This window comes from Scleropages formosus, chromosome 10 (genome assembly GCF_900964775.1).
Source record: "Scleropages formosus chromosome 10, fSclFor1.1, whole genome shotgun sequence".
In the NCBI taxonomy this organism is placed as follows: Eukaryota; Metazoa; Chordata; class Actinopteri; order Osteoglossiformes; family Osteoglossidae; genus Scleropages; species Scleropages formosus.
In genome coordinates, this window is record NC_041815.1 from 6,885,776 (window position 1) to 6,900,372 (window position 14,597).

Below are 14,597 nucleotides of genomic sequence, written 5' to 3' on the forward strand. Positions count from 1 at the left end.
ATTGTATTTCTCAGTGAGACAGACATCAATTTTGAGAAAAGTGACTGCTAAATGAATCAATGTAAATGTAAGGGTCTGTACAAGAAAGACCAGAGCTGTCTTTATTTCCTTAGGAATCTCAGTTAGAATGTACATGTCACTTTTTGTAGATTTTCCACCAGTCTGTAACAGGGGGAGTCTTCTATGTACTTGTATGCTGGTGTAACTTTCTACAGGCAATGCCAACTGAACAATCAGGAAAGCTGGCTTGGTTCTGGGAGTTAGCTTGGACTCTGTGGAAGAAGTATGTTGTCAGACAGGCGCCTACCCATTCCCAGTCCCTTCCCAAACATGTTGGCGTGACTGGTGTGGGTTTGTTAGGAGGAAACAAGTACCAGGTGCAGCCAATTCAAAATCACAAGAGACTCTTTAAAAGTCAAAGTCTTGGATGAGAGGAAAGCCAGGAGAATGTCTGCTGACTGTGATTTGTCTGTATTTTCAGCACTTCATTTTAGAGCCCTGTGTTTTTTTTTTTGGTCATTTTGTGTTACTTTTGTATTGTCAGTAATTCGTTGGCACTTTGTTCCTTTATTCTGAGCTGAGAAGCCATTCCAGATTTCATTGATTAGTTGAGATGTTACTTGGGGCTGTTTGGGTGCTCACTATGTGCAAGCAAAATAAAAACATACACAAATCTACCAACTGTTATCATTCAGAGGGTCACTCAATAAATCCGGCATGCTTTTGTGTGCAACAAAGTACACATACACTGACTGAAACCGCTTGTTCTGAGCAGGGTCGTGGCTAGCCGAAGCCTAACCCGGACACACAGAGCATAAGGCTGGCGGGGGGGAGGGGACACACCCAGGACGGGATGCCAGTCCATCCCAAGGCACCCCAAGTGGGACTCAAACCCCAGACCCACTAGAGAGCAGGCACAGGCCAAACCTGCTGTGCCACCGTGCCCCCTTCTGTGAAAGTATTGGTCATTTTATGTATTTATGTATTTTTTTGAAACAGAGAACACTGAAGACCAGAGTATCACTTTGCAATTTTTCCTCATACTTACAGTAGGCTGGGAAACTGTATGCATTTCCATACCTCTTGCTGGGCTGTATCCGCCTGTCTCCTTTCCTCCAGGTGATTGTAGGTTTGGGAGATGCTCTTGGCTTGCACTCGAGGGACACGTCCTTCCCCAGCGTGGCCACAAGTCGCACCACACTGGACTGGAAGGTGGGCGCTGAGGCTGTGGCAAAGATAGGAGGGAGCTAAACAATTCCATCAGGACCTAATAAGTCCATTAAAGCAATATTTCTGGTGAGAATGTATGTGAGTGGGTGGGGAGGTATATTCCTCCATCTGTACTTGGTTTCTCGACCTCACAGAACATAAATTACAAATTCACAACACTGAAAACTGTGAGGTTTTTATTCTGGTTATTAAATTTTCTCAAACAATGCTTTAACAATTGTCTGCACCCTACTGTTTGTCATTAACTTTAACAACTCCACACAAACACACAGAGACATTACTTTTTTTACTTAATTAAATGAAAACTTTGTGTTTAAAAAAAAAAAGAAAAAAAAAAAACTTTAATTTTATAGGTGAGTGCATGTCAAAGTTTACATCGATACCAAGGCCTTCTAGTGTAAGTGGACCTGTTGCTGGATGGACAGTTCCACAGGCACATTTTGGTAAGATTAAATACTACAAAGTTTATAAAGGTGTTGACAGGCTGTGGAATGAATGCTGGGCACCGAGTAGAAAATCCATATCACATACTATCAATGACCTTGCCTGAGTAATGATGCATTTGAATTGCGTCAAGAAAGGAAGCATGACAAAATAACAGTTTGAATTGTCATTTCTCTGTCCTCCTGTGACTGGTGAAGTGGGAATGTGTGAATACAATTTAATTCAGGGCCTGAAAATCAAAACAAAACAAGCTGAAGATATTTTCATATTTTCTTGCCCTGGTAAACTCAAATGTTCTTTTTCTGAGATATTTAGTCACATCTTCATCATCTTCAACCTCATTCAAATGTGAAATGCAACCAGCGACAGCACAGTGCCTGCCCTACACTTTCATAATACTTTATGTGAGGTGGTGAAAAACTCCAGCACAAGCATCTGAGCCCAACTCATGATTTACATTTTGCATATCTCTCCACAATAATTATTCCTCATCTGAGCTCCAGTACGCATGATGCCAATGCAAATTTTCAATAATGTACTGAAATTTTATTGTTCTTGTGGTTTTCCCTGGTTTCTAAAATGACTTAGACAATGCAAATCCCCCGCCCCAGTCTCAGCGCCCCACAGCAAATCATGGCCACAATGTAGCCATCACTAAATTATACAACCATAATGACACAAATTAAGAATGACCAAAATCCTAAATGGGAGAGGAAATCACTTAGTCTGCTGCAATGTTGGACAGGAAATGAAGAAAAAAAAAAAAAAAAAAAAAAAAAAACAGTGGTTTTATTCAGTACTGTAATTAGAAGCTCATTTTACAACGAAACATGAGGTGTAGTTTATTCTGACCTCTTTTAATTTGTTTTCCAGAAGGGATCCTTATTTACTGAAAGCTGGAGGTGAGAAGCGCACCGCAGGAAGGTGACACATAAACTGCGAACACACAGGTGTTTTCAAGCCCAGTGTGCTGCTTCCCAACATCCCCGGGACAAGGGCACTAATGCGGCTTGAGGGTATCGCCACTATAATGAAACTTCAGAGAAGAGAATCCCAAGCCGACAGGATGTGTGGAGAACGTCCCTGCAGTTGGTCGCTGGGGAATTGGCGTGCCGGCAGCCCCGCTCACCACGCGTTAGTCAAACGCTGACTGACGTCTCCTCCTGCCATTCGAGATTATGACATTTCAGTCTCTGGAGATGACTGCCAGGCAGTGTCTCTCCCTCACGCACCTCTTTCCCTCTCCTCTTGTTACCCCCAAGGAAGCACGAGGCTTAAACTGCTCCCTCCCCCAGTCTCTGTGTACTGGTTCTGCCACAAGTTCCATTGAATATAAACCAACCCCCACTGCACCAGCACAGAACATCGCCCTCATGTTGCATGCTGCTGTGGTCTGATATAATCAAGCTGCAGGGTCTGCTTTCTAAAGGGGGGGTGATCTTACTGTCTGGAAATGGAAAGGGAGCGTGGGGCTCGACATTCAGAATACCCTCAATTTCCCTTCTTTATTATTTCCGCAGTGTGGAAGTGGATCATGGGATCAGCCCCCACTCACTACTTGGTCTATTAACCATGTAATCTGCCAAGATAATACGCACCTGGGAGTATGTGGAAAAAGGTGGGGTGACGGAGCAGGTTTTCTTTGCGGGGAGCAAGGTTTACAACTGAATTAATCACGTCCAAAATTCTCTTCCTCAGCCGTAGAAAAGAAACATTTCGCTCAGTGCGTCGGTCAAGGCTGAATGCCAGGAAGCTCGAGGGCTTCGGTGTTCCCAAAACAACACCTTAACATTGAGCCTAGAAGACTTTGCCATGAGCTCATGGCAAAGACACAACGATACCTTCAAAATTACCCCATCAAATTAAATCTCATTTGCAAACTGAGGAGAAGCTTCGGGAGCCATGAATTTTAAAATATGAACATTTCATGTTTTTAATCAAATTGGGCACCTTTGATTAGATCACTTTTGTGCAGTTTGTGAGACACATGCAAGAAAATATGACAGAAAGGAAACTAAGAGATGACTTTACAGAACTGGCACAGAGCCTGCAAAATGCATCATGGTTGTTTTGACACTGAAATACTTCCGCCGCATCCTCACAGAGGCTATTTCACTCTTCACTTGTTGCCACACAAGACAGCAGCTCATACAAATATATTTTAAATTTGACCAAGAGGTTCATTCCTTTGAACCTTCTGACCTCCCATGGGTCTGTGGAGGTTCACTCAATAGATTTCGTGCGTTTTTTCCTCCACAGACGGTCAGGTTACTTATTGTGTTCCTGCTGCATCAGTTCCATGTGTTTATATTCACAAAGCAAAAAAATCTGTCCAAGACAAGTGAACGGAAATCAAGGCTTTCTGTTTGGTTGAACGGTTTTCAAATAAATAAATACGCAAATAGTAAAATGTCTGCAGTATTTGATTAATCTGTTCAATTTTTTACTAGATAGAACAGATTGTAAGCTGGATTCCCACTCTAAAAACAGATCCTGAAATCTTGGATAGTTGCTTCTCCACTGTGTCTGAACTGCTTCACTCCACAATGCATGCCAGCTCACAAAAATAAAATGGAGGTCTGAATTGGAGGGAAAAGTTCATAAAGCAGCATCTGGATGTTCTGTAAATCCCCTGCAAGGTCATGTGGTGGTTTCAGGTGACTCAAGATGAGACGCATTTACCCAAGATCCTGAGCTCTGCACTGGAGTAGATGGCTCCATACTTGTTCTCAGCGACGCACTGGTACATCCCAGAGTCCGTCGGCCGCACAGCCCGGATGATGAGCTCCCCATTCACCATCTCCACCCTGCTCTGTAGCGAAAAAGGGGACTGACTGCAAAAATGACTGCTGTTGAGCTCTTTATCATATTCACAAAAGGCTCATAATGCTGATCATATTAATGATCAAGATCATATGTCTGTTACACATTTAAAATACACACACACACACACACACACACACACACACACACACACCGTTTGTCCCGAGTGGGGTCACGGCAAACCGGAGCCTAACCCGGCAACACAGGGCGCAAGGCTGGAGGGGGAGGGGACACACCCAGGACGGGATGCCAGTCCATCACAGGGCACCCCAAGCGGGACTCAAACCCCAGACCCACCAGAGAGCAGGCACAGGCCCAACCCGCTGCGCCACCATGCCCCCCACATTTAAAATAGCACAATGTAAAAAAAATAAAAAATCACTATATATAAACAAACCACATAAAGCACAAACTAACATTCTGCTTCTTTTAATGATATTACACTAAAGTACAAACTTCATTAAGGTCACCTTGCTGGACACAAACGATAAGGGCTGCAGCTACATACATCTAAGCATGAAATAAGCAGAGAAAAAAAAAGAAAAAACTTTTTTACAACCTTACAGGCTTCAAACCCCCTGTTGAAATCAGTATAAATCTGTTTAATTAGGCTTTAATTTCCTCTCAGAGGATGTGCAAACTGCATGTAACTGGAGTCCTCTGCGAGGAGATGGAGGAATAAGGTGACGTGCTTCAAAGACATGTCCGTGTACCTGCGGGAACAAAGGGGTGCCGTTGCGAAGCCAGCGGTACAAGGGCCGTGGCCTTCCTGTTGCCTTGCACTCCCACTGCAGCTCCTCTCCGCTGTCCAGCCGCGTGTCGTTAATCACACTGGTCCACTGTGGGTAAGCTGGATGGGGGAAGTGCCAAGGTCACACACATTCACACTCATATGACCATGTGAACGCACATCTTTAAAAAACATTTATACAACAGTATATTGCATTTGGTTTATAATGTACAAAACCACAAGAACTGCATGAAGGTAATGCATGTCTGAAAAACCCTTTGTGAGGTGAACTGTCATAAATGTTCTTAGATACCGTTAGTTTCAATGGTGAATAGTTTTGAGATGTTCCAGAGCACAATGGACACCCATTTATTGTAACATTTCATTAAAATGGACACAGTTACTTCAATTATTAATTATCATAACCCAACATAGCAAAGCAGTTTACTTCCATTAATTACTCTATAATGTATTATTGTTTGCCTGTGCTCATTCAACTCTTTCATAGCCTTTATGTGTCGTGCACTCAATAAATGCTCACAAAAAAGAAAAAAAAAACAGACATACATATAATACTCAATATTCAAGCATTAATTCAACCTTTAGCACAGAGACAAAAGAAATGAAACAATTAAAGTGAATTCATACTCACTGTACAAGGGAACACTGTTTAGATAGTCCAAACAGGGGACATGAGTAATTATGCCTTAGGCCATAATTACTGGGATTATGACAGGTGAAACTAGCAAGCATGGAGGTTGAGAACTATATATGTTGCGTTACATCTTACATATAGATGGTTGAATGATTGTAAACACTTGCATGCAGTGTAGCTTCCAGTTTAAGTCACCACGGGCAATGCACATACACACACACACACACACACACACACAGGTTGAAGCTGCTTCTCCCAAGGAGGGTTGCAGCAAACCTGAGCCTAACCTGGAAGCACAGGGTGCAAAGCTGGATGAGGAGGGGACACACCTCAGACCAGAGACCAGTCTATTGCAAGGCACCCCATGCAGGACTCGAACCCCAGACCTGCCAAAGAGGGGGACCTGACCAAGCCCACTGCACCGCTGCACCGCTGCACCACAGCACCACCACACCCCCCTCCATGGGTAACAGTGTCAGCTAAATACTACATAATGATCATTGCATGTCAGTTTGAAGGTAAGTGCCTGTTAAAAGAATAAGTCCAAATTTATAACGTGCTCTGCCATTCAGTTGTTGTGCGGCACAAAAAAATCCAAATTTGTTTCTTGTACATGTGAAGAAATGCCATGTCAGTCAAACCAGGGGTACTAATTGTAAATCCTGGTAAAGTAAAAATTTTATAATTTCAGTGGGTGTCTCTCCACTTAAAAATGTAAAAATTATCCTATTGAAACAGGTAAGTACTTTTTACTCTAGCAGTTGAGGATAAGTACCCTCAGGATAAGGGATTCATATCCGGGTCCTTGTCTTCTCTGAATGTTGGGAAATCTCAGATATCAAACTCTTGTCATTACATTCTGTGAACGAACAATGATGTAATAAATGTCCTCAGCATGTTTGAATTAAGAACTGGGATGTCTCACTGTGATAAGATGATGGACGGACAAGCAATAAAGTCTTAATAGGAGTGAAAGCCCTGCAGCTTCCATTTGATTGAAATTGTCAATTCACAGAGGTTACATTTTGCAACACAGAAGACTAAAGAACTACATGGTCTAGCAATTATTAACAAGGTGGATTTAAGCCAATTAAAAACGCATCCTCCGACGGCCTTTTTCACAATGCAGCTGGCACGCGAAGAAAACGCAGGGCAACTCCTTCATTTCTTGACATCGCAATCTTGGAAGGGAATGGATATGGGCTTTTTCCCTCATGGAAACACCAGCTGGGATCAAAACAGAGCTTCAGATGACTAATAACTTCACGGGAGAACAGAGACAACTTCCATGTGTCCATAGAGGCCCTGGTGAATTTTGTGTGTTATTTAATGATCCGAGGTTCGGGGGGGAGGACAGGTAATAGCTGCAGTGACCTTTAACAAAGACAGTGCTTTCCTGACTTACAGCCAGGTAACACGACAGCCTGTCTCCCCGAGCATGGCACCTCCCCCACCAGAGCCCAGGTACTTTACGGTAAGGAGCACTGGTGTCGGCAGATATCGCTGCTAGTGAACCACGGCAATCCCACCAAATTATCCTTTTCCCACGTCAGACAGAGAAGAGAGTCATTTCTCAGAAGCTTACGCTGAATTAAATCTCCACAGGTCGGCCTTGTGTGAACTGTCATTCTAACATGGACTTCGCTCACTGTAATCTCTCAGGCAAACTACAAGCGAGCGGTTCGAAAAAGAGCCGTCAGACTGAAGACTCCAAACGCTATGAGTAATGGAAGGAAGGCCTCAGATTTAAGAGGCCAAGGAGCCCGAGGTTAAACTCGGCAGTGGCCCTAAAGAAAAAGTCTGTCCTGGCATGACACAATAAAATGCCTTCATGATGTTGCTGTCATGGAATATAGCTATTTTATTTTTATTTTTTTTATCTTTGGCTCACAGCTGTTGCTGGGCCTGCTTAATCTTCAGCATGTTAAACTCTTCCCCACAGCTTAGTTTCATGCAACATGCAGGGATCCGCAAGACTTCCCAGCGGAGATGCTGGTTATCTGTGTTTCCACGAGAATGTTGCAGTGCAGCAAACGTAGTGCACTTTGCACAACGATCTGCACAGATCTGGGAATTATGCTGTTCTTAGAAAGGGTTCTAGTACTGTTCATATACATGTAAATAAATCAACTCCATCATATTACACAGTTCAGTGACGGGAACAGTAAAACTATTACACTTCTCATATTTATCGGAAAAGTCATCCTTCAAATCCTTTCATTTAAACTGTCAATCTCAATTGTCTTTGAGCATGTAACTTTTAATCAATGCCTCCAATTTGTTCAATGCATGTGAATATGCCTTCTTTGTCCTGACTTACAGCTTTACATCATCTTTCTCCACTACTCTTATCAATTTGCTTCTCTCAAGCAATGCTCATAAAAAAAAAAAAACGTCTGTAATAAAACTTTAAACTGCACATCCTTCGGCACACTTTGATGGCTAAATAAAGATGCATTTTAGCTGTGATGCAAAAATATAACCATTAATTTCACTACACTCCCAAAAGATCCCCCAGTTAACCTTAAAAGAATTATTACATAATAATTTAATTATGTTAACATGATAGAGACCACACAGACAGACACATCAGAAATAGAGTTTTAGACTGAAGTAAACACTTATAATAAAACTGCAAATAAGACAGATAAAATTAGGCAACTGCTGCGTTGATCAATCAGTCCAAAGAGGAATGAAATCAATGAATCCATCAAGCAGAATCTGTCCTAATGAAAGCAATAGCAAACACAAGAATCTGACATGATTCACTAAAACTGCAGGAGGAAAATTAACTGAGGCAGTATATGCGGTTTTATAGTCATGGATTCAACTTTACCACGGTGTGGTTAACCCTGACAAACAGATTTCAGAAAGTGCTATTTTGTATTTACCAGCACAACAAATCTCATTAGTGTCTGCTGGAGAGAAATCAGAATGTTGCTGAAGCAACAAAGAATTAACATATGTGTGGATTTGTTAGCCATGACTGAAAAACTGAGTCAGACCCTTGCTGGAATGAGATTAAATCGATAAACGCGTGTACCCATGAAGGCTGTTTACATTTATTTACTGTACCAACTTAGAAAAAAGCAGATAGGGCTTTTTAGTTGGGCAAAACTGGGGAATGTATTGTGAGAACCTTCCACATTTGGAAAATACAACAAATATAAAGTGAAAAAGTTTATTTGACCATTTTTTAAATGGTTTTTAAATGTAACGCTGCATACCAACATCAAATCCAAATATTTCTAGTAAATATAAGTGGGGAAAAAAAAACCACTTCATAGCATTATGTTTACATCAAGTGGAATAAGCAGTAATTAGTAATAATTTAAAAATATAACTATTTTCAACGGGTATACCAGACACCAGCAAGATAATCAATAATGTTTACTGGTGCATTTAACCTGCAGAACATAATTTGTAACCAAGACAGGTCGACAATCATTTGTCTCTGAATGCAGGCAACGTCTCGTGGCAAAATGGAACCTTAATCTAGCTGAGTGACGCAACCTTTAAGATAAGAGCCAGCAAATGCCATGTTGGAGAGGCAGGAGAGCTATCACCAAACACCAGAATCAGATGAGCAAAGTAGGCTTGCTCTGGGAAAAAAGATAGATATAGCCAAAGTTTGAAGACTGACAACCCTAAGGTATAATTCATTCTTATACACCAAGGTCCTTCAAAACTATTAACAATTAACAAAGGCATTGCAAAGTAGTAGTAACAATATCCTGTTTGGTAAACTGTTGTTGGTAGCCTATATATCGTAACTAACAAACAAACTACTAACCAATTTCAGTAACCACATCCCAGAGAGACTGGGTACAAGGCCCAAGGGGTGGACCCACCCTGGATGGGATGCCAGGCCATTGCAGGCCCACAACTATGTATCCAGTCACACAGCTGGGCAAAGGTACTGGAGCAATTGCAGGGCAAGCACCTTGCTCAAGGGTACTATAGCCAGAAGCGGGGATCAAACTGGCAACCTTCAGAGCCAAAGACAGCTGCACCAACCACAATGCAACCAGGCGCCCCACTAACAGACAAACTAACTAACACTAAAAAGAAGATGAGGTTAAACAATGACATCTGTAAAAAAGTAACATCTTCTTCCAGAGATCTGACTCTGACACTGATCCTTTAACACGGTGAATGGAGGAAGGAGACTACAAAATGAAAGACTTGGTAGTTTCCCTCTCAAAGACTACACATTTTGGATGACAGCATAATAATCTCCAACTAATAAGGTAATGAAACAATGGAACTGAAGACACTCACTGTAGACCTGCAGCTGTCCCCGAAATGCATTCCCGCCCCTGTAGTTTTCAGCCTTGCACTCGTAGCTTCCGGAATCGTCCAGCTGGATGTTGGGTATCTCCAGGACAGCCTGGGACTTGCGTAGACGGGCCTTCTTGGGGATATTGCCATTCAGTTTCCTCCAGGTGATGGTGGGGACTGGACTGAATGGGACACGGGTAGGTGGGCAGAATCACTGAATAATATCATTTAATCAGTGTACAGAATAATGGAACCAAAGCAAGGCCTCTTTATTAGATCCTGCTGTTGACTTTTGCAGACGAAAAAAAAAAAAAAGATTAAACTTAAGATTTTTTTTTCTTACAGACCTGTGTATGTGAGCCACTGAAGTTTTCCTCAAATCAGCCGCCAGCGAGCTAACTTGGAGGAGGCATGCAGTACATCGACACCCAGTGATGAAAAATAGTACTTAATGTCACCTTGACAGGATAACAAAATGAGATCAGAGCGAGCATGCTAGTGAACCAGGCCCTCCGGGGGATATCGTGATTAAGAATTTCTATTGCTGCAGACAGGAATAAAAGGGACCTCCGACTGTGCAACACAGCATGGCATGTGTTCAAGCAATGGCTTCAACTTCTGCTATTACAGCTTTCGCGTACATTATCTGAATGAGGAGAAAGCATGGGAGGAATCAGGCACTAATGCCTGTTACAACAAATCTTATTTGTACCTTAGCATGCTTTTCTCCAAAGAATAATATCGTGACAAATCCTGCTGATGTGTGCTCTGTTTCCTGGAGATCCTTCAACGCACAAACATATTACAGTATGAGGCACATGGCCTGAGTGGAGCAGATACAGTGTCTCTGGCAAGTGTGATGTTTGTCCGATGCTTCTGACTACGCTAAGTGGTGACATCTAGGTCTTTCTCATTAGCTAAAAACTCCCTGCTGTATTGATCTGGAGCGAAGTACAGGTTTTACAATGTCTGGAAACAATCTTAATCCATTTTACATATACAACAGAGGTCTCCGAACAAAGCTGCGTACAACCTACAGAGTCTGGAGTGGGCTTCTGGTGGTTGTTGTGTCTATGGAGCTCAGAACTAAAACCTTTATCATCTGCAATTCCGAATGCAACCATGCATAGCATGATTATATATACCACTGTTAGTGTGGACACAAAACCTAATTAAAGGATGTAATTAATTATTTAGTCTGATTAACATACTTGGAGAAGCTCTCAGGACAGAGCAATGTGTCCTCTCATCACAAAAGAGTGCAGTCTAGAGTTCACAGGCAAAGCCCTAAATCCTATAATCGAATGACTAAACACACCCAAGCTACTAAATACACAAAATTCTATTTCCTCCTTCAGCAACAAATAAATATTTTTCACAAAAGACCACAAAAACAACAAAGCACAAATGCACAACCCTTACTTGTACCGGTGGGCACAGATTCACCTTATAAAAAATGCTGAAAAAAATCTAACTAACAAATGAAGGCAACAGCATTCCACACCGCTGTCTTCTAAACTAGAAAGCTGGTTTGTTCAAAAAAATTTCTAGAATATTCATCCATACAAGTTTTCTTCACAATATGATGCTGGTGATACAATTAGATGGAAGAGCATCAACAACAAACACCATAATTAGTCTGTTAAGTCCTACTTTCCAACAACTCCAAGACAATGTCTGGCATCAGTACAAGAACACCAAGAAAGCCCGATTTCCTTGCATAATTCTTTTGCAGTCAGTGTGGAGCTGTATTTTATATTCTTTTAGCAATTGCAGTGAACAATGCTTCACAGTCAAACTCGTCGGCACAACTGTTGGCGTGACTGGAAAATCACAATGTAATACATTCAGACTCCTATACTTGTTATCATGCACCATTATAGTCAGCCTTGACAATCTATTAGCCACCTTCTGTTGTTCACATATCAACAACTCTTTGATGACACTGCCCAAGAATAAAAGGAAAATGACTCGGAAACACGTGACAGCCATGACAAGCACGTCTGTGCGGAACAGAACGAGAAAGATTTGACTTACTTTCTGTATTCAGAACAGGGAGAGAGATTTCAGCTTTTTCTCACACACAATCTTCTTATTTACATATCATTGTGAGGGCATTATCATTTACTCACACTTTAATGTGATAAATGGTTCCCAAAATGACTTCCTCTAAAATGTACCCAGAAAGTTGGTTAAATTTACTCCCACACACAAAGAACTTTCCAAATGAAATAGCTAGAGCTGCAACCTCTGGACTTGAAGGGTCCATGTTTGAATCCCACTCCAGCTACAGCATCCTCAAGTAAGGCACTCACCCTAAATTTCCCCAGTAAAAATTACCCATCTGTATAAGTGGATAAATCATAATAAGTTGCTTATGATTGTAAGGCAATCTGGAGTAAAATGTCAGTTAAATGAATAAATGTAAATGTAATTCAAAGTCATTCACATTGGTCAACAAGAACACATTTAAAAACACATTTAAACTTCTTACACATGCGATACACGGACACTGACATGTCCTAATACTTCACATTAACACAATCATTTGCAAGGGTATAGGAAGGTCGAATAAAAATACTTGGTGATTTCAGTACATCTCTTGTGGACCGGGGCCCATTACGATCAAATTCATTTAGAAAAGAAAGAACAGGGCAGAGTCTGCAACCATTCTGCTCTCTGAGCAACCAGCACCTTCTTGTGTGACAAGATTTAATGAAGGAAAGGGATGAATATGCAGTGCAGTGTCTATTGGCAAAGGGGAAAGCTGGTACTCAAACACGGATAATTGGTTCTAAATGATTTTTTCCCCTTACAAAGAATCTCACTCGGCGACAGTGTAAACAACATCTTTACCGTTCCATAAATTATTAGTTATTCGCCATCATGATTTATTATTAAATAACTCATGAGCTGGATGAGAAAATAAATGATAGATTGCATTCTGTTGTACAGTCCAATTTTAATTGCAAAATATCTAAAGGCATTTTAAAGAAGCAAGTATGTAAAAGGAGTGCTCACTTTATGATTTCGGTCATAATTTTCATACTATTAAAAGTTTATATAAGTGAAAAGGTTTTTGTTTTAATCAGCTTGATGCCCGACACAGGGAAAGTTCCATTCATGATGTTGTAAAACAAGAAGTGAAAATCTGTGATTTTATGGTGTATGATTATTGCTATCTATTGTTAATTACTTTTCAGGAAAGTATAATAACGTCCCATGGAAACCATATATTTTAGCCTTTGAAAGAATTTGTAAGAAACATGTAAAATACTCATTATACATTATGAACTGGATAAATATGAGTAAAGACTTGCGATCAGCCGTAGACACCACAAACTCTTTCTGTTCTTTGCTGTATTGAACTAATGTTAGATAAATGCAAGCGATGTTCTCTCATCTTGCTGTCAGAGAGAAACCGTTAGGTTAATTGCTGTCTGAACCTGCAGAAGACCTTGGCAAAGCCTGCACAAAAGCAAAAACATCCGCCTTAATCTGACACAGAATGACTACTGTTTACTATACTTTAGAATACACAGCTTTCAAAGGCTGACATTCCCATTTCCCTCCCTGAAAGAAGAGGGGTGTGTTTTATAACACAGCTCACCTTATCAGCTCACAGAAAGGATGCAGACATACAAATGAAGAGGATTATATACAAAACACATTTATAACAGTCTGAATGACCAGTAAATATTCCCACAGGACACATTATTAACCATTATTTATCCATAGTGGGTGTCAAGTCAGTACTCTACGTAACATGCAGTTATTTATCAACTTATACATCTGGAGCAATTGAGGGTGAGTACCTCCTTTAGTAGAAGCAAAAATTTGAACCCGGGTCTTTTGATGGCTCTCACCATTACACTACCCATTGCCCACCTACATGTCTGTGTGTTCATGTGTACTGTACACTGGTGTAAGTGTATTCTTCTTGAGTTGTCTCCACAGGTGAGCACTTATGGAAAATTTTGCCGGTCTACTTACTTTCCCAAAGCAAAGCACTCCAGCCGCACAGTCAATCCTTTGGCAGCCATCACTGTCTGGGGAAAGTGCACCTCAATTTTGGGCTCGTATTCACCCATTATACCTGCAGAAAACAGAAACAAAAACAGAAAAACACAAGAATGAAAGCACAAGGGTCAGTCCTCTGCACGTAGTGATAAGGACCTCCATCTCTCACATCTGGAGAATTCTCAACACCCCCCTTGTACTTGTGGGGAATGTATAAAGGCTGAGTCCCAAACTTTTTAATTCTGGAGTACAGAGTGCAACACAAGGAGGTGCGGTAGAGCGGGGGGTTTGGCCGGGTCCCACCCTCTGGTGGGTCTGGGGTTTGAGTCCTGCTCGGGGTGCCTTGTGATGGACTGGTGTCCCATCCTGGGTGTGTCCCCTCCCCTCCTGCCTGCGGCCAGACACACACACGGG

At 41.5% G+C, this 14,597-nt stretch overlaps 1 protein-coding gene across 1 annotated transcript in view; it reads right to left on the minus strand.

Moving 5' to 3' along the window:
* Nucleotides 1-14,597, minus strand: part of cntn5 (contactin 5) — a 154,658-nt gene that overhangs the window by 33,186 nt on the left and 106,875 nt on the right. Inside the window, exons 8-12 of the mRNA XM_018764086.2 lie at nucleotides 14,157-14,259; nucleotides 10,164-10,345; nucleotides 5,211-5,347; nucleotides 4,357-4,486; nucleotides 1,081-1,225 (exon numbers count right to left, since the gene is read on the minus strand). Coding sequence (XP_018619602.2) covers nucleotides 1,081-1,225; nucleotides 4,357-4,486; nucleotides 5,211-5,347; nucleotides 10,164-10,345; nucleotides 14,157-14,259 — 697 coding nt within the window. The remainder of the gene's footprint in view (nucleotides 1-1,080; nucleotides 1,226-4,356; nucleotides 4,487-5,210; nucleotides 5,348-10,163; nucleotides 10,346-14,156; nucleotides 14,260-14,597) is intronic.